Source organism: Tenrec ecaudatus, chromosome 6 (assembly GCF_050624435.1).
Source record: "Tenrec ecaudatus isolate mTenEca1 chromosome 6, mTenEca1.hap1, whole genome shotgun sequence".
Taxonomy (NCBI): domain Eukaryota; kingdom Metazoa; phylum Chordata; class Mammalia; order Afrosoricida; family Tenrecidae; genus Tenrec; species Tenrec ecaudatus.
This window is the reverse complement of record NC_134535.1, coordinates 126,665,005-126,690,262: the sequence shown is the minus strand read 5'-3', so window position 1 is coordinate 126,690,262 and position 25,258 is coordinate 126,665,005. Positions and strand designations below refer to the sequence as shown.

The window sequence follows — 25,258 nt, the reverse complement described above, 5'->3', positions numbered from 1 at the left end:
GATAATTTAAAAACTGAACCAAGTACCTGCTATGTACTAGAACAAATGTCCATTATTTTTTCCTTTCTACTTACACTTTTAAAGTGATCAAGTTTAACTCATCAAGTTATTTGGTCCCTTGTCTTATTCCACCTCCTCAACTCTATGTCTCATCTCTCCCACTCATTACTACAAGGTCTTTTCCTATAGAAACGCCAATTATTCATCTCTCCTCAAGTATCAAGGTGAAGTGGAAGGTGAACCTCGGATTCAAACGGATGTCATCTGTGAAATGCGAGTAACAGATGCCTCCTTCCCCAGAAATTGGAAGCGACGATGCACGGAAAGCATCGCTGCCCAAGTAGGTACGTTGTAGTCCGGGCAGAGGGAGTCCTGAAGTCAGACTGAGGTTGAGGATTTAATAGAATAAAAATGCAAGTGATGTTTGGACAAAAATAAGCTCTCAGTTATTTTTCCTGCCCCTTTTCTACTCTGCACGCCCCCCACCCCGTTCTCCAAGCGATCCCTGCCGCCTACCCTCTCCTAGAATCGCCCCCTTCCTCCTCCCCGTCGCCCTCCCCCTTGCCCCCGGCAGCCGGAGTCCAGTCTCAGGGGACACCCCAGGGTTCACGCAGGTAGCCGCTCTCCCGGGAGCACCCACACCCCATGCAGCCAGGAAGCTTTGTGGAAACCACGAGGGGGCGGGAGGCTCCCGTCAGTCTTCCCTGCAGCCAATCAGAGAGCAGGACGCCTGCGCGGCCCCACCCCCGGCGCCTGGGTCGTGGGGCGGAAGTGCGGCCGGAAGTGGGTCACCGAGTTTGGCGGCTAGACCGGCCCTGGGCTGGGGGCGGGGCGGTGGCAGGAAGGCTCGGCGCGGCGGCCGGAGGTGACGGAGCGCGGCCCCGCCCGGCGCGCTGGGAGACCAGGCTTCCAGGTAGCGGCGCCGGGGACCCGACGGGGGTACGACGGGGCGGCGGGCTGGCGCCGCGGCCTCGGGGCGGCTGCTCGAAGGAGGGGCGGGGCGCGCGTAAGGCGCGTGGGGCGGGGTCACGTGGTCGGGGGGCACGTGTGGGGCACGAGGGGAAAACCGAGGGAGCGCGTCGTTGCGGTGGACACCATGTGACATCTCTCCGCACCGGGATCTGCGCCGGGGGGCGGGGGTGCCCGTGGTCGGGTTTGGGGTTCGGCCCAGGGCTCGGGGGAGCAGGCAGGTGTGGCATGCCCGTCTCGTCAGAACGACCCGCCGTCGGCCCAAGTTCTGACCACGCCAGCTCCTGATGCCCAATTGCTCGAAGCCACTCGCTGCCCCTGCCATTGAGCCCCTCCCGCGTGCGCGCCCGCTCGGCCGGCGTGCAGAGAGCGCCCGCTTCACCCCGCCTTCCCTTGCAGCTCCCCACATCCGGAGCCCAACCGCCCCCAGCTGCGCGCAGCCATGAGCGGGGAGGTGAAGGTGACGGGCCAGAACCAGGAGCAGTTTCTGCTGCTGGCCAAGTCGGCCAAGGGGGCAGCGCTGGCCACCCTCATCCACCAGGTGCTGGAGGCCCCAGGTGTCTACGTGTTTGGGGAGCTGCTGGACATGCCCAATGTTAGAGAGGTGGGTTGTTGGCCTGGCTCCCTCACAGCCAAGCCTCCGAGGTTCGTTTGGCTATTTCCTCTGACCGACTGACAGCCTGCCACAATTTGCGAGTTTCAGCCTGTCTCCAGTGATGTAAACGCTTCATCACATCACTGTTGAGGGCCTCAGTTTCCACTTTTGAACATGGAGGCATTGTCGTCTGAGAATCGGGTGCGATTGCGGAGCACCAGGAGGATTAAGCCTGTTAAATTAGCATGGCCCACTCTCCCTTCTCAAAGGTAGAAGGTGTGTGTGCTTCCAAAGACGTAGCAAGCTGCCAGGAACACAGCAGCCGAGCTGTTCCCACAGCAGGGCAGAGTTCAGAGTTTAAAGGGCCAGTATTGCCCACGTATCTGGCACCAAGCCAGGTACAGAGATGCTTTGACAGTGAGCCAGCCGGGCCAAGTTTTTGAAGGCCTCAGACTGTCTTGAATCACCCTGGTACAGTGACAATTCCCTTGGCTTTCCCTCCACATGTCATCTGGAAACACCAGAAAGTACAAGGCACAAACGGGGCTTACCCTTCCGAAGCTTACATTCTAGTTGAAGAGATTGGGGGACTAGATCGAGATCTAGCTAAGTCACTTAGTGAGCACTTACTGGGACATCAAACAGCATGCATAGCTCTGCTGGATCTTAAGTGGAATGCTGGAGACTGGATCTATCATCTTGTGGACAAGAAAGCTATTGTTAGGTAACATCCTTGGCTGGTGAAGTGCTGGACTGAGTGATCCGTGATAGGAAGAGAGGAGGGCTGCAACGGGGAGTGGAAGCATCCAGGGTGAGGCGGGTCTAAAGCAGAGGCCGCAGATTCTGATGTCCGCCTAGGCTGTCAGATGGAGGCTGGGGTGAACTGCGGAGTCCAACTAACTGTTGAAAGACACAGAAATATTCAGAGAGAAATACTCCAGAGTCGACAGTTTGAAATGCCTGGTGTTGTTCAGTTGGTGGCACTCTCAATATTTTTGCCCCGAATTTTGGAGTAGGAATGGATGGCGGGTGGAGGAAGGCATTTTGGATCTTAGGAATTGCATAAAATGCCTGAAGGTGGGAGGTGAGGTGATGACAAGGAAAAGGAGTTAAAAGCGGAAGGCTGGGAGCGTGGAGTGGGAAGCCCTTCCCGTCACCTCTTCTCTTCCCTCTTATTCTCCCTAACAGCTGGCAGAGAGTGACTTTGCTTCCACATTTCGGCTGCTCACAGTGTTTGCATATGGGACATATGCTGACTACCTAGGTAACCAGGGAGGGATTGGAGCTCGGGAGTAGTGGATGGGAGAGGAACTTAATTAGAAGACATTCTTGGGATACCCCCTTTGGTTGGTAACCCTAGTTATTTATTGTGAGGTACGAGACCTAGATTGGCAAAGAAAATAAAATTAAGCCTAAAAAAAATGTTTTTAAGAAACCAGGAAATGAAGGTTAGAATCTCCCACAAACTGAAATAAAAAGAAAGGCCTTCTGTCTGTCCATGTTTTCCTCCAGCTGAAGCCCGGAATCTCCCCCCGCTCACAGAAGCTCAGAAGAATAAGCTCAGACACCTGTCAGTTGTCAGCCTGGCTGCTAAAGTCAAAGTGAGTGGCGTCCTCTCCGCTGCAGCCCTAGAGGACGGGACGGTCCTCCCAGCCCTTGGCAGGGACTTTGCATTGGCCCAGCCTTTGACCCAATTGTCGCTTCTTTGATGCAATCTAAAACCCTTTAACGGCACCTCTGTAGGGTGGATTTTATTCTCAGTGTGCTGTTTGATTTTTCAGTCAGCTTACCGTAAGTCCTCAGTAAACTGTAGTTTGTGGGTTGTGGTGAGAATAGCAATGGGGGTGTTCATGGAATAGTTCCACAGTTACCCCATCCTCAGAATGTGAAGTCCCATGAGAACAGAGCCTGAGAGCCGGGAACAGGCCTGTCTCTGCCGGTGATGTGCAGGGTTCTCTGTGCCCCACAGGCTCGGGTTTGACTTGTCTTTTCTTTGTCAGTCTGCGCTCTCCCACTTACCACGTGACCCTGTCCCTTCATGTTCTTGATTTTACTTGATTTTTACGTGACTTTGGAGATGTCTCGAGCAAGGATGCCTCTTGGAATTACGTGTAATGAATGAGCAGAGTAGCCCCAGGCCTCTCCCACTACCCCACACTCCTCTATGTCACCCTGTTCTTGACCAAGGGCAGACACCCAGACATCTGCCACTTTCTCCCCCTTTAGTGCAGGACATAAGGATGGGGGGAGGGGTGCCTCTGTCTTGTATTTTGCTTTTCAGATTGTCATTCTTAGGGTGTTGTATTTGAGGTGGGGCAGGGCAGATGCTTTTATTGACATTGCCTGAGAACCAGCCTTTTAGAGGAAGTGACTTGGGAATCGGGAGGAGAGAAAGTGGGTCTGGGGGAGAAGGAAGAGGGATCTTGGAGGCCCTTCCCTGTTGAGGAGCCCCACCAACCCCAGCCCGGCCGCCCCGGTTTCCAGTGCATCCCGTACGCAGTGTTGCTGGAGGCCCTCGCCCTGCGAAACGTCCGGCAGCTGGAAGACCTGGTGATTGAGGCCGTGTACGCCGACGTGCTCCGAGGCTCCCTGGACCAGCGCAACCAGCGGCTGGAGGTGGACTACAGCATTGGGCGGGACATCCAGCGCCAGGACCTGAATGCTATTACCCGAACGCTGCAGGAGTGGTAAGGCCTGGGTCCTGGCGCTGCCCCTTGTCTTCATGCCCCAAGAAGGAGAAAAGTGGCCCAGTGGTGCCCAAGAGGCTGAAGGTCAATGAGCGCTTCCTCTGGAGCAGGGCTTCTCCACCTTCCTAACGCTGCGACCCTTTCATGCGGTGGTGGCCCCCCAACCCGAAAATTATTTTTGTGGCTATTTCATCACTGTCATTTGGCTACTGTGATGAATCGGGCCACCCATGTGAAAGGGTCGTTTGACCCCCAAAGGGGTTGCAACCCACAGCTTGAGAACCGCTGCTCTGGAAGCTTCTTCAGAGGGAGGAGGTGGGGTGGAGGAGGCCTTGGTGGAACTGGGGAATGCAAGGACACAGCCCCTCCCCCCCGGAGTGGATTCTAACGGAGATTGGTCACTGTCCTGGGCTGGATTCAGCCCATTGGTCTGTAACCACCAGTGTCCCTGCCTCAGGATGGGGGGCTCTCCCTGTCCAGGTTCTCCGTGTCCCTGGCTAACGTATGCGTCTCTGTTCGTTGACACACCTCTGTTCCTCTTTAACACCTCCTCCCCACTTGGCTGTGGTTCCTCCTCCCTTCTCGCACAGCGCTCTGGACTCTTCCTTGCCTGGCTGTGGGTCTACCGAGAATCCAGCTGGCTGCTGAGGGTGGGAGCGTTGCAGGTGGTTTCCAGGCGCCCTGGTGAGGGTGCCTTACTCAGCTCAGCACTGGGATGCCAGGCTCGAGGTTCTTATGATGGTCTGCCATGAGTCTTTGATTGGCACCCTCTGGTCTGTCTCCATCCCGCAGGTGTGTGGGTTGTGAGGTGGTGCTGTCTGGCATCGAGGAGCAAGTGAGCCGGGCCAACCAGCACAAGGAGCAGCAGCTGGCCCTGAAGCAGCAGATTGAGAGTGAGGTGAGCCTCAGGGCTGCTTGTCCTGTGCAGAAGGGTCTGGCTACACCCTATAGCGGAGAGACAAATAGGCAGCGTCTGTCAAGTTCTGGGACCTTCTTTGCTATTTCCTGTTCTTCCTGGTAGGTTGCCAACCTGAAGAAAACCATTAAGGTTACAACGGCGGCAGCAGCTGCGGCCACATCTCAGGATCCTGAGCAACACCTGACTGAGCTGAGGGAGCCAGCTCCTGGCACCAACCAACGCCAGCCCAGCAAGAAAGCCTCAAAGGGCAAGGGGTGAGCCAGTGTGACCAGAACTGCTTGCTTCCAGGGGCCCTGCTTGCTCTGACCTCGGGCACTTGACTGCCTTCTCTTCTGATAGTCATTTGTATGTGGCTAGGGGATTGGGGGAGGGGTGACGAGGGGTAACCTTCAGTGGCTGGGGGACTCCCTGCATTCTCTCTGTTTCTTCTCCTTACCAGGCTCCGAGGGAGCGCCAAGATTTGGTCCAAGTCGAACTGAAGGGGCTGTCGTTTATTTCCTTGGGGATGTGGGGTCCCAGCTGCCTGTCTGCCTGCCCGCCCCTTAGGAGTCCTCAGAGCACCTTCCTGTGCCCCTGGCCAGCTGATAATCCTCAATTCAGGACCCCACTTTTCTCCCCCACTGCCAAGCACAGAGCCTGCCGCCCTAGGGCGGAGGTGAGCAGAGGTCATGGTTTTGTTGGTACTTTTGCTTTATGTGACTTTCCAACGTCCCTCCCGGCCATTCCCTTCCCTCTGAGAGCGGAACCTCCGTCCCTGTCTGTCCCACCTGTCTCGGAGGTGGTAGCCCTGAGTGGGTAACCTGCAGGTGTGCTGCTCCTACCGCCCTCTCCTTGCATGCCTGCTTCCCAGTTCCCCCTCCCACCTGGCCTGTTGGGGCGGCATCTGAAGAGCCATAGGGTCCTCACCTGTAGTCTCACCACGAGAGTGCCGGGGGCCAGTCTGCCAGCCGAGGGGCCCCTGGACATGGTCCTCCTAGAATTCTGCCACACTACAAGCGTTCCCTGCCCTCTCCCCTCCCCTGGGCCCTGGGAGTGCTGCTGCTTCAATGTCCCAGAGCCCACGAAGAGGGTGGTGTCCTTTGAGAGGAGACGTGGGTCTTTCTTGGCCCTGGCTATCTTGGAAAGCCTGATAATAGTCCTGCAAGGGTTTTGGATTCTTTGTGTAAGTTTGGTGGGGAAGAAAAGGGGATAATAGGTTGTATTAAAAAAATAAATAAAACAAAAACAAAAAAGCATATATACATATATCTATATATAACATGACACAGAAATAAATCTATGAGAACTCTTATCTACCAACATGCCCTGAACCACGTGTCTTCTGTGTGGTCCACTCTAAAGCAGAGTTCTGGGAAAGGAAGGGCCGAGGGCTGCATCCCCATTAGGATCCGGGGGCCCTTTTGACAGTCACACCGTCCATCCAGCCTTCCCTCCGTTCATGCTCACGAGCAATAGCTGTTTATTGAGCAGAATGCGACGGACACTGGATGTGCAGAATGATCGTCACCGCCCTACTCGGCAAGACTCAGTCTGTGTCATAGACCCAGGTGTGCACGTCAGACCCGTCCGGAGCGGTTTGCTCGGAAGCAGGAAGCAGCGGTCTTGCCTTCACCCTCGGTCAGGCAGCGCTTCTGTGGCAATGGCCCGGTCTCAGCCTGGTGGCCTGCTGTGCACTGGGGATCCTCTAGGGCAGGGACCAGTGAGATTTGGAGACAGAAGAGCCAATCCTGTCCCTTTCAACAAATTTAGAAATTATTCGAGAGCCATAAATTGGACTTTTACGTAGAAAACCCTTAACATTGTTCTGTTTTACTTCAGAGCCATGTGTCCGCACAGGGTTCGCGAACCGGGGTTTGCTGGTCCTGCTCTAGTGTAAAGGGTCTGGAACCGGGGCTAAGTCCCCGGGTGGGGATTTACCACGGGACACTCCTCCCAAGTCGAGTCGGGCATAAGTGCCAGAGGAGCAGGGTTTTTGGCTTCTCTTCAGCGGGCAGGGCGAGTTGTCTTGAGGGTTGAGGGGCCAGGGTGTAAATGCACCAGCACCCTGAGTCTTTCTGGAGCATGCTCTGGGTGATTCCTCTTGGCTTGTCCTCGACATGCTTGTTGGGCTTGTGGCGTCTTGATTCTGAGTCCTGCCTCTGAAATAAAGCCCTTCTTTTGTCCACACCCTCCAATGTGTAGAAGTTGCTAATTCCCAGTGCTTTGAGCCTGTCCCCACCCATTTTCTTGTAAAGTAGAGGCACTCTTCCCAGTTCTAATGATAACTGCCCCAAGCTCAAAGACCTAACCTACTCCCACTGAGTCCATTCCCACGCTCAGTGAGACTGGGGCTGAATAGAACTGCCCCTTAGGATCTCTGTGACTCTAAGTCTTTGTGGATACAGCTGTTATGTCTCTCTTTCAGGGACTGGTAGGTAATAAACAGCTGACCTTGCTATTAAGAACCCAATGCTTAACCTGCTGTGCCACAAGACTGAATCCATTGAGTCCTCTCCAATTTATGGTCCTTGTCAACCTTACATGGGGTTTCTGAGACAACACCTCATTACCGAAGCAGACTGCCTCGCTTTCCCCCCAGAGAGCAACTGGTGGGTTTGAACCACTGGTCTTACTGTTAGCGTCCCAATCAATGCCTAACCCACAGTACCATTAGGGCTTCTCGTACAACACTCCAGAATTCTCTAATTCCATCCTTCCATGAAGGGGAAACATTCATATCCTCAGAGACCTGGAAATGCAAATTGCTTTTGTTTACAAAAGGGGCTCTGACTATGAAGGCCTGGGTAAGGAGGAACAGGTTCATTAGGGATTGGTAAGGGCTGTTTTTTTACCATGACGCTTGGGTCCATATTTAGGGATTCACGCTATAATCAGACCTAGCGCCGAAGTAGCATCTTCTCTACCAAGAGTTCTTATCACCCCCTTGCACACTCCCATGCATGCTGTGCTGGTCCCACAGTAGAGAAATCCCAGGACTTGGCCGTGGTGCTCATTTGTTTCTGTGTAAGTTCATAGTTGATGCACATGAATGGCTAACACTTGAAAAGTTGGTGTCTGAAGCTGAAAATGAACTTTGTACTAGTGCACATCTTTAAGCCCAAGAGGAGCGAGACTGCATGCATTTTGTGCCATTCTGTTATAAGTGGATTAGAAAGTTCTTCAGTGAATCTCAATATGGATGGATAGAAGGAAGTTTAAAAGAGTGTTTTGAGCCTAGGGCCAGGCAACGGAGAGCCAGTTAGAGTATTAGTTAAATAAGAAACTACCCCAAATCTTACTCTCCTTCAAGGTCTCATAAAGCTGCAGTCAAGGCATTGGCCAAGGACATAGTCATCTCGAGACCCAGTGATAATCAACAGGATTCAGTACCTCATGATCCATTGGACCCAGGGCCTCATTTCCTTGATGCTGGAGGGCAAGAGTCAGAAGCTGACATCCCCTCCCTCGCGTTCACCATCTGAGAAACAAATGTCCAGATCTGGTTTTACTGCTGCTGCTGGGGTGGGGATGACACAGGGTGTGACTACTGGAAGCTGTCAGTATTTCCTAGGTGTCTGGGCCACAAGCATCCGACTCCCAACTGCCAGCAAGTTGACTCCAACTCAGTGACCCTATCCTAAATAAGGCCGCACTCACCGCCATCGATGCTGGCCCCCAGCGACCCTGCAGCACAGCGCAGAACTGGCCCTGTGCGTTTCCAAGACGGTAACTGTTCACCGCAGTAGAAAGCCCTGCTTTTCTCGTAGCGAGCCAGCTCATGGTTTCCAGCTGCTGACTATAGAAGAAAGACACATGGATAACCACCACACCACCAGGGCTGCGATAGGTTAATTCTGCCCCTGTGGGGGTCTGAGGCTAACTTTACGGGAGTAGAAAGCCTCATCTTTCTCCTGGCTAACAGCCCAAGGGGAAACCCACTAAGCCACCTTCAGAATCATCGGGGAGCTTTTCAAATGTGTATTTCTGGGTCCTCACCATTCCAGTTTTTATCAAATTAGAACAATTGGTTGCTACGAACTGGAAATTTGCGGTCACTTGCAACAGCTCTGAGATGTGAAGCCCCAGATACATGAGGGGGCTGAAGAAAAGTGCTTATGAAATTGGAATAAAACGATCATGGAATTTTTCCATGAACTTTTGAAGCCCCCGTGTAAACAAACTTTCCCAGATGAATCTGAACTTGAAAAATCATCTGCTATCGCAACAGGTAATAGCAATGTCCACACTTGAGTCCAGGCAGAGAAAGGGGGCTTCCGTACGGTGCGTGGTCATGTAAGTAAGAGGCTGGGAAGGGTTGTGAAGTACAGGTGACCTCAAGCTTGTTTGAGAGGAAATCCTCCAAGGATGCGACCTTTACACGGAGGTTAGAAGCTCAGGTAGGTGTTAGCCTGATAAGGAGGGCTGGACCATAAGCATCTTGGACAGGAAGAAAGAGGAGTAGAGACCTGGAGGCAGAAAGACTACGTGGTGCCTGAATGCCTCCTCCCAGGACAAAATACATAGTTTAGGGAGGGGGCCAGGGCAGGGAATGCTATCCTATGGTTTTATTCATTGTTTACTCATTCAATAAATGAACTAGTGCTCTGTAGTTGGGAGAGAATAACTTGGTCAGGAATGAAGAACACACAATGAGAGGAGAGCCTTAAGACCCCAGTGTAACTTTGAAGGTACCCCAGAGAAACCTACAGGACGCTAAGGGTTCCTGGGTGCTAACTCTCTAAGATGGACTTTAAATCTCTTATTTTTAGTTGCGATATAGAGAGCCTTCTCAATTTTTGTATGCATAACTAGATGCTTGCAGGTACACTAAATTTCATTTATTATTTAAAAAAATTTTTACGTTAATCATTTTGTTGGGGGCTCATACAATTCTTATCACAATCCATACATACATTGTGTCAAGAACTTACGTACATTTGTTGCTATCATTCTCAAAACATTTGCCTTCTACTTGAGCCCTTAATATCTGCTGAGAATTGCATTTATTTACATGAGGAAAATCAAATAAAAACTATCAAAAAGAATGAAAAAATTAAAATTAATATTCTATCATTTCTGGGCATTCGGGTTTGGGATAGTTTTTGTCTTTGAGCATCTTTTCTAATTTTTCTAGAATATTTGCTGATAATAAAGGCTAAGACTAGTTGTTTACCATGGTTAGGCACTGTTCTAAGCGCTTCAGACATGTTGTATATGCAAGGGGGTGCCCCCCCCAAAAACGGAATTGTCCTGGGCGGAGTGGAGCTTTTGTAGTACCCATTTTTCCCACTAGGGGAGCTTCAAACAACTCACTCTGAGATAGTGCACCCAGTGGCTGGGAAGGTTCTCTGGTCACAGTGAATTTTTTTGTAAAAGCAGTTTTGCTTGAACCTTCTTTTTTGTGATGCTCTATTTAAGAGAACCGCGTGCAGCTGTGAAATCTTATTTCCTGCTCAGGAAAAATGCCGCAGAAACTTGTGATGTTGAACACAGCTGACAAGGACAGCGCTATGGGGAGATCTCAAGTGTACGAGTGGTCTCAAAGAAGATGAAATGTCGATTGATGACAAACCTCATTCTGGACATTTGTCAACTTTCCAAACAGACAAAAATCTCGACTCCTAGTACATTTAGAGTTCATTGCACCAGGTCAGACTGCTCATCAAGTTTTCTACCTAGAGCAGTGGTTCTCCACCTTCTTAAAGCCAGAACCCTTTAACACAGTTCCTCATGTGGTGGTGACCCCCCAACCATAAAATTATTTTCATTGCTACTTCATAACTATAGTTTTGCTATTGTTATGGATCAGGCGACCCCTGTGAGAGGGTCATTCGACCCCCAAAGGGGTTACAACTTACAGGTTGACAACTGCTGAGTTAGAGGTTCTGAAAAGATTGTGTAACAGTGCGACAAAAAAAGGCCTGATTGGTGGCAGATGGGGGACTGGTTTTGCCACCACAACAATGCACCAGCTCATGCAGCCATCTCAATGTGCTAATTTTGGCAAAAAAAAAACATGCTTTTCTTCCCCCATGCACCGCACTCACCTGACCTCTCTCCACTCGACTTCTTTTTGTTTCCATGAATGAAGAGGGACATGCAAGGACAGCGATTTGTAGCTGTAGAAGAGGTGAATTAAAAATCAGGAGGTGCTGTCAGTCATTGAACAGATGAGTTTGAAAAATGTTTCCAAGAATGGAATCACAGACTTCACAAACGTATTAAGTGTAATGGAGAGTACTTTGAAGGTGATAAGGTGTTTTTGTAAAATAAATAAATTATATATATATATATATATATATAGCTTTGAGAAAAAAATCAGTTGCGGGGGGTGCGGTACTCCCGTACACTCCATATGTAATTTAATCCTTAAAACAGTTGTTTTAAGTCTTGCGCACCTTCTCAGGAAGAAGCTGGGACGTTCTACAACATCAGCAATGCACAGGAGCATTTCCACTGTGAGTGCGAATTGACTCAGTGGCACTTTCTGAGAGTTTTTATACGTGACAAAATAGAAGTTATGTGGCTTACGTGGCTTATAAGTAGAAGACCTGGGACTCGGGCCCAAGCACAGATGTAAGTGGACCAGACGCTACTCTACTCTGTGTCTCCGCGTTCCTGGAGAGAATGCGTGGAAGAGCTGAAACCTCTGAAAGAAGCAGCAGGAGGAAAGAAACCAGAAATCGAAGTTCTATTAAAGTGATGACTTTGAGATTTTCTCCATCTGACATCACAGGCCTGGATGCATAGCAGCCTGAAATCTAGATATGCATACCAGGTACACATGGAAAGAGCCCTGTTGTCTTAAGTGCAGAGCAGAAGGGTCTGCCATGGACCAGCGAATGTGGGAAATCCTTCCCTCCCCCGCCCCCGTCAGCCTTCAGCCTCCTACAGTATTATGGTGAAGCAACAGCTACACAGCTTCTCTGACTAGAGGAGCATTGGTTCCAAGAGTGTGCAGAAATGCCGCCTCCTTTTTCTTTGTTCCACTGTGTTCTGTTGATGCTTGGCCCTGAATTAAACATAAGCAAAATTAAACTCACTGTCATCAAGTTGATTCTGATTCATAATGACACCGTGGGACAGGATAGAACTACCCCTTTGGGTTTCTAAGGCTGTAAATCTTTATGGAAGCAGACAGCCTCATCTTTCTCCTCAGGGGTGGCTGGTGGGTTTGAATTACTGACCTTGTGGTTAGCAGCCCAGTGTATTCCCCACTGCACCACCAAGGCTCAGCAGGAGAGGGAGGCTAAAATCCCAACTTTCTACCCGGAGGTCTGGGAATGTAGGTCTCAGGCTGTTTTCAGAGAAGGGAGAAATAAAGAGGACAGTCTCAGTTTTGTATGAACACTTGGGGCCACCTCTGAGTTCTGTGAACATGGGCCCTGGACAGCATCCCCTAGAATCCGTGAACTGAGATACAAGGTAGGAGGCTGCCTCAGTCTCAGACTGGCCATCTACAGGATTAATATAGATGGAACAGTAAATACTTCCAAAAATTAAACCAGCATTAGAGCCATAATGCACAGCAGGTATGTCAGAACTTTTTTAAGAAATGTTTTATTAGGGCCTCATACAACTCTTATCACAATCCATACATACATCAACTGTATAAAGCACATTTGTACGTTCATTGCCCTCATAATTTTCTAAGTATTTGCTCTCCACGTAAGCCCTTTGCATATCAGGTCCTCTTTTTTTCCCCTCCCTCCCTGCTCCCCCCTCCCTCATGAGCCCTTGATAATTTATAAATTATTATTTTGTCATATCTTGCCCTGCCAACGTCTCCCTTCACCCCCTTTTCTGTTGTCCATCCCCCAGGGAGGAGGTCACTTGCAGATCCTTGTAATCGGTTCCCTCTTTCCAACCCAATCTCTCTCTACTCTCCCAGTATCACCCCTCAGACCCCCGGTCCTGAAGGGATCATCCACCCTGGATTCCCTGTGTCTCCAGCTCCTATCTACACCAGTGTAAGTATGTTAGAACTTGCTGCTTGAATCTAACCTGGTCGATCGCCTGCCAAAACAAAGCAAAAATCATCTCTTTGGGACTTTAAGAAGACCCAGAGTCTCAAAACATAGTTTGAATGAGCTATCTGGGATAATATTTAAAATTACTAGGCATATAAAGCATTCTCGAGGAGCTGATACAAAGGGCTTAAGTGGAGGGCAAATGTTTTAAGAATGATGATGGCAACAAATGTACAAATATGCTTGACACAATGGATGGATGGATGGATGGATGGATGGGTGGGTGGATGGATGGATGGATGAATTGTGATGAGTTGTATGAGCCCCCAATAAAATGATTTAAAAATAAAAGAATTCTCAAAAGACACGATGACATTTAAAGCAAAGCCTTCGAAGGAGTTAATGTAATCATGCTGTGAGATGAAAAGGAGATCATCCATTATCATAAGAAAAGACAGAAAGCCTCAGGGGAAACCCCCTCACTACTCTCAAGTTGGTTCCAATTCATAGCGACCCCATAGGACAGGGAAGAACTCTGTGGGTTTCCAAGACAGCAACTTTACAAGAGCGGCTGGTAGGTGGGTCAGCAGTTCAACTTGTAAACATGATGCCACTACCTTCAGAAAAGAAATAGAGGCTATAAAAAAAAAAAGAAAAGAAATAGAGGCTATAAAGATGAACGAATTTGAAAAGAAAATACAGTAACCAAAATAAGATTGTCATTGGATGAGCTTCAAAGTGGAAATGATAGAGGAAAGTGTCATTGAATTTGAAGACAAATCAACACACATTAGCCCACTGAAAACAGAGAAAAGAACATTTTAATAAATGAACAGAGTTTCAGGAGCCTATCGGACAGTAGCAAAAGGTTTAACATCCGTGCCATAAGAGTCCAAGAAAGAGAAAAGGAAACATTTTAATGAAAAAAATCATGGCTGAAAACTCCCCAAATTTGGCACAGGACAAACCTTACAGAGTTGAGAAACTCCAGCATATGCTGAAAAATCCATGTTAAGACAGACACGTTTTAGAGAGCTGATATGAGGGGCTCAAGTGGGAAGAAAGTGCTTTGAAAATGACGATGGCAGCATATGAGCAATTGTGCTTGACACACTGGATGACTGTATGGATTGTGATAAGAGATGTAAGAGCCCCCATTAAAAGTATTTTTTTAAAAAAAGACATGTTTTAGCAAAGTGCTGAAAACAAGGAAAATCTTTAAAGTGTCTAGGGAAAAACAGCCTACAGGGGAAAAATTAGTTGATGATTACAGATTTCTCATTAGAAACTATGGAAGCCAGAATGAAGTGGAATTTTATCAAAATACTGGGCGAGGAAAAAGCAACACAAAAACTAACAATGTGGAATTCTATGTGCATTGGAACTCTCATGAATGTAAAATAAATACATGTTCAGGTGAAGGGAAATAAAGAGACTCTGTCCCCAACAGATTGCTCTAAAAGAAATGCTAAAGAAAGTTCTTCAGAAGGAAAGGAAATAATAGCAGGGGAAATTTGGAATATTAGGAACAAAGGATGGGCAACAGCTTTGGTGAACAGGTTATTTTCCTCGTGTTCTGTAAAATGTGGATGACAGTTGGAAGCCAAACTTATAATGAAAATAATGGAATTTGCAATCATTGTAAGATATAATACCAATGACTCTACACCATGAATGAGAACGGGTAAAAACTCATATGATGGTAAAATTTGTGCATTTTACAAGACGCAGTAAAATAAAAAATTCTAAGTACGTTATGAAAAGTATATATGGTAATCGCCAGAGCAGGGGGTAGTAAACTGCATCCTGTGGGCTACGCTACATCCGGTCCACTAACATTTTTGTAAATAAAATTCTACTGCCTCCCACACCTCATGTGTTTACATGTGTCACATTGCCTATGGCCATTTCTGTGCTATAGAGGAGGAGTTGACTGCTTGACAGGCGCTGGTTGATGCCCAAAGCCCAACATGTTTACTCTCTGGCCCTTTACAGAAAAAGTTCGCCAATCCCTATCCTTCAGCAATCACTTTAAACACACACGTACAGCAACAACTTCCCAGATTTGTAGTAAACAATTCTAGCTAAATTTCTGTGGAACACTAAATATTGCGGTTACTGAGAGCTGGCTTCTTTAAAGGCTACATCTTGGGAACCCTGTGTGCAGTTCCACTCTGCCCTGGTGTTCGGAGACAGAGTCACATCAGAGGGTGAAGGAAGGCTAGAAAGAAGAAATGGCAACTATAAGTAGCGGAACAAACGGAAAACCTATCAAAACATTAATGATATCAAAGACAGATGACCCCGAAACTCATACCAATTAAAAGAGAAATTATCATAATGGATTTGGGAAAAGATTTAATTATGTGGAATCTACACACACACACACACACACACCCCATTTTAAATATATAGATGAGTTACAAGTAAAAGGATGGAGAAAGATAAACTATGCAAGCATTCATCAGAAGAAAGCTGATTCTACCTTGCAGGACTGGACAGAGCAGAGGTTGTGCACTGGTGCATATGAGGGCTGGAGGCACAGGGAATCCAGGGTGGACGATACCTTCAGGACCAGGGGTGTGAGGGGCGATGCTGGGAGAGTGGAGGGTGAGTGGGTTGGAAAGGGGAAACTGATTACATGGATCCACATGTGACCTCCTCCCTGGGAGACGGACGGCAGAGAAGGGGGTGAAGGGAGACTCCGGACAGTGCAAGATATGACAAAATAACAATCTATAAATTATCAAGGGCTCATGAGGGAGGGGGGAAGAGGGAGGGAGGGGGGAAAAAGAGGACTTGATGCAAAGGGCTTAAGTGGAGAGCAAATGCTTTGAAAATGATTAGGGCAAAGAATGTACTGATGTGCTTTATACAATTGATGTATGTATGTATATGTATGGATTGTGATAAGAGTTGTATGAGCCCCTAATAAAATGTAAAAAAAAAGGAAGAAAGCTGAAATGGCTATGGTAATATCAGATAAAGTAGACTTCAAGGCAAAGAATATACCCCAAGATGGAAAGCATCTTGCATGATAAACCCATTGCTATCGAGTCAATTCCACCTCATAATGACCCGATGGAACAGAGTAGACCCAGCCCATAGGGATTCTAAGCAAGCAGGCTGTCAAAACTTCTCAGCTACTAAGTACATCGAAAATCCACAAATTCGTAGAAAAACTGGACCATGGCATCATCTAACAACAGCGTTTCTCACAACACAAGAAGCTCTGGTGGCACAAACAGTTAAGCACTTGGCTGCTAACTGGAAGATCGCTGGTTCAAAGCCAACAAGTACTCCGTGTAAGAATGACCTGGTGAGTGCTTCCATCACGAGTCAGCCAGGAGACCTGCATGAGGGTTTCTGCTGGTCACAGCGCATTGTTCGGAGTCAACCCACACCTGATGGCGCCTAGCAGCCACCATCCCAGAAAACACATTCTTTTTAAGTGCACATGGAATGCGGACCAAGATAAGATTATATCCCCGAGTCATAGAAGCAACCTCAACAAATGTGAAAAGAATGGAAATCCTATTAAAGATGCTTCCGGATCATAAAAGGAGCAAAACTAAACATTAATCAACATCAGGAAAGTATTCCAACACTTGGAAACTAAAAACACTTTAAAATAATCCATGGATCAAAGAAGTACCAAGAGACGTATTTACATATTGTGAATTGAACAACAATAAAAAGAAATTGCAGGAAGATACCCTCAAATAGATGTAGATTTGGCAGAGGATAGTTGTGAATATGTACTTACGGTCATGGTCTGCTTCTTGCCGCCTATAGATAAAGCTCAGGTCCCTCCCCACCCCCTGCACAGGGAGCTTCAGGCCAACGCAGGAGTAGCTAGACCAGCCATTAGCATCCCAGGTTTGCCCAGCGGTGCAGCTGTGTGTGTGCGCTCCTTGCCCTCCAACATGCTCCCTCCAGGGGTGGAGATTAGTTGGGAGGCTCCTTAGGGAACCAGCTCGACCAGGTCTTCTATCTGTGCCCAGTTTCTTCAATTCCTTCTCTTACTTCCTATACATTCGTGCCTCTTCCCCTCCCCATCAGACCTCTCCTATTTAAAGATCTCAGTAATGTCTAAGAAGAGTGATAGGGCTCCTTATTTCCCACCCAAGGGAGCCCTGGTGGAGTAGTGGTTACATGTTGGGCTGCTAACCACAAGGTCGGCAGTCCGATACCACCAGCTGCTCTGTGGAAGAGACTTGGCTTTCTTCTCCTGTAAAGAGTTAGTCTTGGAAACTGTTAGTCTGCGTAGACTAGAGAAGCAAATTCATAGACACTCATATGTGTATAGGAAAGAGTTTTATATACAAGAGCAAATGAATATTGAGAAAACATCCCAGTCCAGGCCAGATGAAGTCCCTAAGTCCGGTATTAGCCCTATGTCTGACACCAATCTATGAAGTCCTCTTCAGACTCATGAAACACATGCAATGATGCCAAATGCAGGCAGATCACAGGCAGTGGGTGGGAAGTCTTGTGGATCCAGTGGTGTTGTAAGTATCTCAGCACTGGCAGGGGTCTCCACGTGGCTCCTCTAGCTCAGGGCCCTAGCATAGTTCCATGTGTTTAGTCAGCTGCAATGTCTCCCAGGAAGTCAGCCAAGAAAGAGAGAGAGTCTCCCACTTCCAAGGAGGCTCAGGAGTTCCCAGAATGCTCAGGAGAAGGCCATGTTCACACAGAGGCCTCATTGGCTGTGATCTGATTGACAGGCTAGACTCCACCCCCTCACTCTGAGTTCTCTGTCCATTCAGGACACTATGAGTCAGAGTTGACTTGGTGGCAGTGGCAGTGGCAGTGGCAGAGGCAGAGTCTTCCTGAGAGCTAGGGACCTTTTTTGGCATTTGTTGTTGTTGTTGTTAGGGGCTACAACAGGCCTGCCTCATAGTGACCCTCCGGACAACAGAATGAAGCACTGCCGGCACCAGCCTCGCGGCTGTTATGTTGGGACCCGTTGTTGCAGCCAGTGTCGCTCCATCCTGTTCAGGGTCTTGCACTTTCCCGCTGACCCTACGTTCCTGTGCATGACGTCCTCCGGGGACTGGCCCTTCCTGATGTCTGTCTGAAGTCTCCCTACCCCGGCTTCGCAGGAGCATGCTGATATAAGCCATGCTTATATCCAAACAGATTTCTTTGTTCTCTGGTCGTCCATGGAAACGTCAGCGTTCTTCGCCAGCGCCATAATCAAATGCCTCTGCTCTTCTCTTCCTCAGTCACTGTCCCGCTTTGACATACAAAGGAGGCGTTTGAAGACACCACGGTTTGTGTCAGGACCTTAGTCCTCAAAGTCATGTTCTTTACAATGCTTTAAAAGAGGTCTTTTGCAGCAGATTTACCCAAACAATATGTTATTTCATTCTTTCTGCCTACATGAGTGTTGATGGACGCAACATAAAATCATTGACACCTTCAGTCTTTTTAAAAAATCATTTTATTGGGGGCTCTTACAGCTCTTATCAAAATCCATGCATACATACATTGTGTCAAGCACAATTGTACATTTGTTGCCATCATCATTTTCAAAACATTGGTATTGGCTTCTCACTTTTTCCCCTCGTTCCTTCCCTCATGAACCCTTGATAATTTATAAATTATTATTATTTGTTCATGTCTTACACTGGCTGATGTCTCCCTTCACTCACTTTTCTGTTGCCCGTCCCCGTGGGAGGGGACTATATGTGGATCATTGTGATCAGTTCCCCTTTCTCCTCCCACATTCCCCTTACCCTCCTGGCATTGCTACTTTCAGTCTTGGTCCTGAGGGGTTTATGTGTCCTGGATTCCCTGTGTTGCAAGCTCTTATCTGGACCAGTGTACATGTTCTGGTCTAGCTGGATTTTTAAGGTAGACTTGGGGTCATGGTAGTGGGGGGTGGGGGAGAGGAAGCATTAAAGAACTAGAGGAGAGTTGTATGTTTCATCGGTGCTACACTGCACCCTGACTGGCTCCTCTCTTAGCTTCAGTCTTTGTTGTTATTAATCATGATTTTACTTATTGGTCCAATTGTGAGATCTTTTTCCTTTACATTGAGTTGCGATCTATACTGCAGACTGTGTTGTTTGATCTTTATCAGTAGGTGCTTCAAGTCCTCTTTCAGCAAGCAGGGAGTGTCATCTGCATATCACAGGTTATTAATGAATCTCCTAATATTGATGTCTAATTCTTCGTCGTAGTACAACTTCTTGTTATTTGTACATAAAGATGAAAGGATACAATCTTGACACATACCGGATTTTAAACCATTTGCTATCCTCTTGTTGTGTTTGAACAAATGCTTCTTGGTCTAGACATAGGCACAATTAAGTGTTCTGGAATTCTCTTTTTTTGCAGCATTGTCCATTCTTGTTATGACCCACACAGTCAAATGCCCTTACATAGTCAGTAAAACACCAGCCTAGCTCTAGTCGTCTGTGCTTTGAGCCACGACCCATCGACCACCAGCAATGCTCAATCTCTTGTTCCAGTCTCTTCTGAATCTCACTCGAATTTCTGGCAGCTCGACGTTGCTATACTGCTACCGCTCTCTTTGAATGATCTCCAGCAGAATTCTACATGCGTGTGATATCTAATTATATCGTCGATAATTTCTGCCTTCTGTCAGGTCACCTTTCTTCGGCGTGAGCACAAATGTGGATCTCTTTCAGTGGGCTGGCCAGGTAGCTTCCAAATGTCTTGGCGCAGACAAGCGAGTGCTTCCAGAGCCGCATCAGTTTGCTCAAACATCTCAGTGGGCAGTCTCTCCATTCCTGGAGTCTTATTTATTTATTTTTTTGCAAATGCCTTCAGGACAGCTTAGAGTTCTTCCTTCAATGCCATCAGCTCTCGATCCAATGCTACCTCTTGAAATGGTTGAATGTCAACGAGTTCTCTTCGTTACAGTGACTGTATCTCTTCCATCTTATTTTGCTTATTCTTCTGTAGTTGTGCCATGAAGTATTTTGTTACTAAATCCAGTGCCATTGGATCGACTCTCTTAGCCACCCTGTAGGGCAGAGTAGAACTGATCCCCCCTGTGTGTCTGAGGCTGAACCTTCCTAATGCCTTGACCCTTTCAGACACTTCCTCATGTTGTAGTGACCCCCAACCATAAAGTTATTTTCATTGCTACTTCATCCCTGTCATTTTGCTACTGTTATGAATCACAATGTAAATATGCAAGCTGCATTTTTATTGCTACAAATTGAACATAATGAAAGCATAGTGACTAATCACAAAAACAACATGTAATTCTATATTGTGAAATATTTATTTCTAATGACAAATAAATGAAATTTTGTCTGGAAGCATGGTGTAGCGTGGGTAACAGTCTTCAGCCGGGTACTCATATGTGGGCATATCTGTATGTGGGCAGACCCACCTGGAGACAAATAGAGGAGCAGTGTCTTGGTTCCTAAGACCTTCAGAAATAGGTGTTTTCCGATGGTCTTAGGCGACCTCTGTGAAAGGGTCGCTCGACCCCCAAAGGGGTCATGACCCACAGGTTAAGAACTGCGGCTGTCTTTTCTGGGACCAGAAAGCCTCATCTTTCACCTGGGGAATGAACTCTAACCTGCTGACCTTGCAGTTGGCAGTCCCACTCGCCCACCAGGGCTCCTCAGAATGCTAGACGGCACGCTTGACTTTGTGTCTAGTTCTTTCCATCTGAGAAACACGAGTGTATTCTCGCCTTTGGTTTCCTAGCCCGACTTTTCTCATCTCATCCTCAGACTCTGCGGACGTCTGCTTCGGTCTTTCTTTCTGTCCCGTCTTTTTCATGACTCCAGTTTTCCTTTCCTTCTTCATGGATAATGTTCTTGTCGTCCCACCCCCGGCCGGGGCTTCGTCCATTAGCCTTCAACGTGTCAACTCTGAGATGATCTCTAAATTCAGGCGGGATCTCCTCGGGGCTTGTTTGAATGTCCTTTAACTTCAACCTGAACCTGCACGCAAGCAGTTCGTGGTCTACTCCACAATCAGTCCTCAGCCTTGTTTTGCTTGATGATGTTGAGCCTCTCCGTTGTCTCGATTTGATTCCCGTGTATTCCCTCCGATGAGGCCCACATGCCTTGTCATTTATATTGCTGCAAAAAGACAGTCGCAATAAATAAGTCGTTGCTTTTTTTAAATTCTTTTTTACAAAACATAGAATAAACAGATTTAATACATGTGCTAGGATGGGAAGATTTATCTCCCTTTTCCAGCTTTGATTTTCCTCAGGTAAAACTCCAGTTCCTTCCCCCCTGACACGTAGCCGTCTGCTCGGCCACACTGGCCTGGCCTTGAAGCAAGACAGGCGAGCAGCTTGCCCTGCTGGATGGAACTGCTCCTCCAGAAGACTGCTGATTTTTGTGTTCTTTTTCCGTTCATCGTATTTCTTCCGAATTTTCTTTGATAGCTTCTTATTTAGTATCTCTTCCTCTTCAGGAGTCAGCCTAGCCCCCTTTTTCCGGCCCAGGAGCAGTGCACAGTGGGACTCGAACCACTGGCGGTACAGTGTGCTGTCCATGAGCACGATGCAGTTCTTCACCAGCGTCTTTGTGCGGAGCAGCTCATTGTTGGACGCGTTGTAGACATCAGTGATTCTCGTTTGCGGGCACCACACTCGGAGCCCCAGGAGAAGTTCCCCACGTCCAGCCTCAGGGCCCTGTACTTCTTGTTGCCTCCTCTCACACGAACCGTGTGGATGCGGCGGGGCCGAGCTTAGCGTTGGCAGCCGGGCGCCCCAGCTCATACTTCCGCTTCGCGTGGTGGGGCTTCTCTTGACCCGTCTTGCAGCGCTTGTGCCAGCTGTGCCGAGAGATGCCCATCACTCGGCGCTGCCTGGAAAGAGCTAAAAATTCTTAGCATCATCCCTGTCATCATATTTTCCGACTTCAAATAAATCCTTCCTCTTTGTTTCCAGCTTTTGCCTTCTACTTGCCAGTTAACGACCAATGTATCTTGATTGACCTCGGACTGGAGAAGTTGGTAGAATTCTTCACCGTCACCATTGGCTTCAGCGGCTGGCACATAAATTGGATCATAGTTGTCACAACTATGATACAGACAATATCACAGACAGCATTGCACTTCAAGGAAGGTCTTGAAATGGTCTTTTTGATCATGAATGTGACCCTGTTCCTCTTTAGTTTGCCATTCTCAGCATAGTAAACCATACGATTGTTGATCCAAAAGGACCAATATCAGTTCACTTCAGTTCTAACGCCAAGGTATTAATTTTTATGTGTTGTTTCATTCTTGAGTTCCAATTTTCCTGGATTCACACTTCAGACATTCCATGTTCTGATTCCTAATGGATGTTTGCAGATGTTTTCAGTTGTGGGATTATAAAGAGACTTTCCCCAGCTTTGTCTCTCCCAAAAGACCTGGCAAACATTAGAGGCTTTTTGCCAGTGTATGGTAGGAGGTCAGATGCTTAAAGACATTCTCCCTGAAGGCAGTCAGCTGCCAGACTACTGTCTGGGCCCACCACCTAAAGGCCTGCTCCCTGCTCTTAAGGACAATGGGTTACTTTTTCCTAAAGGTTTGTGACCATTAGCTTGGTCCCTGTAGGTGGGGTTTACACCCTACTGATAATGATTTCTATGGAGATCCAGAGAACAGGTCAAATCTGCTCAGTCAGTGACATCCAAAGTTAGGCTGCCATCCTGAATCTAGGACCCGCCCTTCCTGTGATATGTAGACCCCCCAATCCTCCTCTTTCTATTGAGTGTATGTCCCTAGATTGTCCCCCTCATTGCTGTATAAGCTATGGTGCAACCCCCTCCTGTGACGTATGGCTTTACCTGTAATTAGGGGCTTACATGTTCCCCCCAAGGTATATGGGCCTGGGTTAGCAATAAAGATCTCCCTTTGACCTCTCCTCCTTGGCTCCCTCTCCTCTCTGGCCCTCGCTCCCCTGTTCCCTTTCCCCTTGTCCTCCTCCTTCCCCTCCCCCTCTCTCCACGTGGACCACCAAGTGAGGTTGAGCATGCTACCATGAAATGTGTCTGACTCCATTGTTTCAATCTCTCTCCTATCTCTCATGCTATGACTTTACTATAATCTATATATCTCAACCATACAATTGCGCCTATTGAACCCGCAATTAGCTGTGGAGGGCTGGCTTTTCTCCCACATTGAGTCATGACTCATTAGCAAACGAAGCTCCTGAAAGTTTTGCTCTAGTCGCAGCGTTATGGCCGACTGGACTTTGAGAAGCTCACCCTCTGGCACTGCTGGTCACAGGCTTTCACAAGTGGACTGCCTATTGCTTCTTCCTGGTCTGTTTTCAGTCTGAAGACACCAATGAAACTTGTCCACCATGGGTCACCATGCTTGTGCGGTAACTCCCGGTGTTACAGCGACGTGCAGGGTCCCGCCGTACAGCTGGCAGAGTGACTGGAGCATGGTTCTACTCGGTCTGAGGCACGGCGAGGCTCAGAGAGGCTGGCAGGTAGACTGAGAATGGGTGATAGGGCCTGGTTCAAGGACAAGATGACTTTCAGGTGGTGCGTGCCTTGGAAGTACCTATGTTAGGAGGTGCCGCTGTAGCTCATGCATTGGGCTGCTAACCACAAGGTTGGTGGTTCGAACCCATCAGATGCTCTGGGGAGAGCTACAAGGCTGTCTGTGCCCATAAGGAGTTTACATGCTCGGAAAGCCTGTTTTCGAGGATGGAACTTACAGGTGCGTGGTCGTCCGGAAGCTCGGACGGGCAAGGCGAGCAGTGTTGGTGTTAAGGGCGGTTGTTGGTTCTACCTCACACCGAGCACTGCCAACCACTGTTGCAGATCTGAAGGGCAGAGGCAGCGGCAGACAGCGGAGGAGTGCGGGGGTGGGGGGGTTGTGTGTGAGGCTGGAGCCAGATGGGGTTGACCCTGCGTTTATCTTCCAGCAACCTCCAGAGTGTGTTTCCTAACCCTGGCCCTGACCCCACAGGGCAGACAGGTCAGTGAGTGGCAGGGGCGTGTCCTAGTGCATCTCACTACACTTGCCTTCCACAATATATCCCTGCTGAGAGCTAGTTACAGGTCCTGGGAATGAGTGCTGGGATGAAGGGTGGTCCTTGCCCTAGAGCAGGCAGCAGGGGTGAAACTCAAGTTCATGTGCCTGACCGGCAGGAGGCAGATGGGAGAGTTGATGAAATAGACTGACATCAGGGCCACCCTTGACCAGCTCCAGCCCTCACTCATGACACCCGAGGGTAAGCCTGGCACTGAAATCCAGGTGAAGGGTGGGTGTGAACTACAGTCCATCGTTTTGTGGCAACAAAGGGCCTGTGACTGAGACCCAGGGCGTGGGTGACCCATGAACGCCATGTGGTTCAGTTGGTGGCACAGCTGAACTGAGGACTGTGGGGGCGCTGAGTCCCAGCACCCACATTCAGCAATCTGGGTGGTGCTGCTTTTAGTCTGACTTCTGGGACTCCCGCATGCTTTTAACTAGAGGGTCCTCTGTCATGGCCTGGGTCACGTAGCTGCTTCACCAGCTATTTAAGGCCTGAGATTTAGGAACTAACTGCACTGGACTAGTCAGGGAGTACTTGGGTGTTGAACTCAACATCTCCCTGTAACTACATAACATGAGGGAAAGCCTCCTTTTCCAGAGAGGACCAAGAGTCTTAATAATGTCTTTTTGCCCGACTTAGCCGCTCAACAAGACTAATGGTTTCTATAAAGCGGAAACCCCCTTGGACTCTCCCAAGCATCGTGAAGTTGTGCACTGCACGGTGTGACCCATTTGGCTTAGCCAGGTCAAGTTAAGAGTGAAAGTCTTGAAGAGAAATGTGAGAGCTTCCCATTCCCTCCCAGTTCTGCTCAGGTTCCAGCTTCGTTTTCTTCTCTGGGCTCAAATTCTCCACGCCTGGGAGGTGGAAGGTTTGAAGTCGACTGCTGTCTGGACAGCACGTGTTCCATCCCAAGGCCCAGAGTAGACGCTGTGCCCAAGGGGCAAGGACTAGTGAAGCAGTCATGTCTCTGGCATCTCTGGGACATGGCCTACTTACAGCCAGCAGGTTTTCAAAGCCCCCCACCCCCCCAGCACTGGCTGGCCCCCATACTGTGGCATTCCCATAGTCACTCAATGAGGTCCCGGGCCTGAGCTGAGTTAGAGGGTCTGACTTGGAGACAAGCGGGACAGCGAGGAAGTGACCAGATGAAGACAG

At 48.5% G+C, this 25,258-nt stretch overlaps 1 protein-coding gene and 1 pseudogene across 2 annotated transcripts; one reads left to right on the top strand and one right to left on the bottom strand.

Moving 5' to 3' along the window:
* The first annotated feature begins 791 nt into the window (after window positions 1-791).
* COPS7A (COP9 signalosome subunit 7A) lies at window positions 792-6,469 on the top strand. Of its 2 annotated transcripts, none has more exons than XM_075552133.1 (8): window positions 792-913; window positions 1,369-1,573; window positions 2,753-2,828; window positions 3,077-3,165; window positions 4,049-4,251; window positions 5,044-5,149; window positions 5,273-5,424; window positions 5,610-6,469. In XM_075552133.1, the coding sequence occupies exons 2-8, from the start codon at window positions 1,412-1,414 to the stop codon at window positions 5,647-5,649; spliced, it is 828 nt and encodes a 275-aa protein (XP_075408248.1). In that variant the 5' UTR covers window positions 792-913; window positions 1,369-1,411; the 3' UTR covers window positions 5,650-6,469. The 2 variants fall into 2 exon arrangements, with proteins under 2 accessions (XP_075408248.1, XP_075408249.1); XM_075552134.1 differs by having other exon boundaries at window positions 865-939.
* Window positions 6,470-21,297: 14,828 nt separating this feature from the next.
* LOC142451227 (small ribosomal subunit protein eS8 pseudogene) lies at window positions 21,298-21,920 on the bottom strand (annotated as a pseudogene).
* Window positions 21,921-25,258: the final 3,338 nt, after the last annotated feature.

Excerpts from the sequence above, each read along its gene's own strand:
- COPS7A (XM_075552133.1), top strand. The coding sequence starts at position 1,412 with ATGAGCGGGGAGGTGAAGGTGACGGGCCAGAACCAGGAGCAGTTTCTG. Across the intron at positions 1,574-2,752 it reads ACATGCCCAATGTTAGAGAG|CTGGCAGAGAGTGACTTTGC; the intron begins GTGGGTTGTTGG and ends TCTCCCTAACAG. Across the intron at positions 2,829-3,076 it reads GACATATGCTGACTACCTAG|CTGAAGCCCGGAATCTCCCC; the intron begins GTAACCAGGGAG and ends GTTTTCCTCCAG.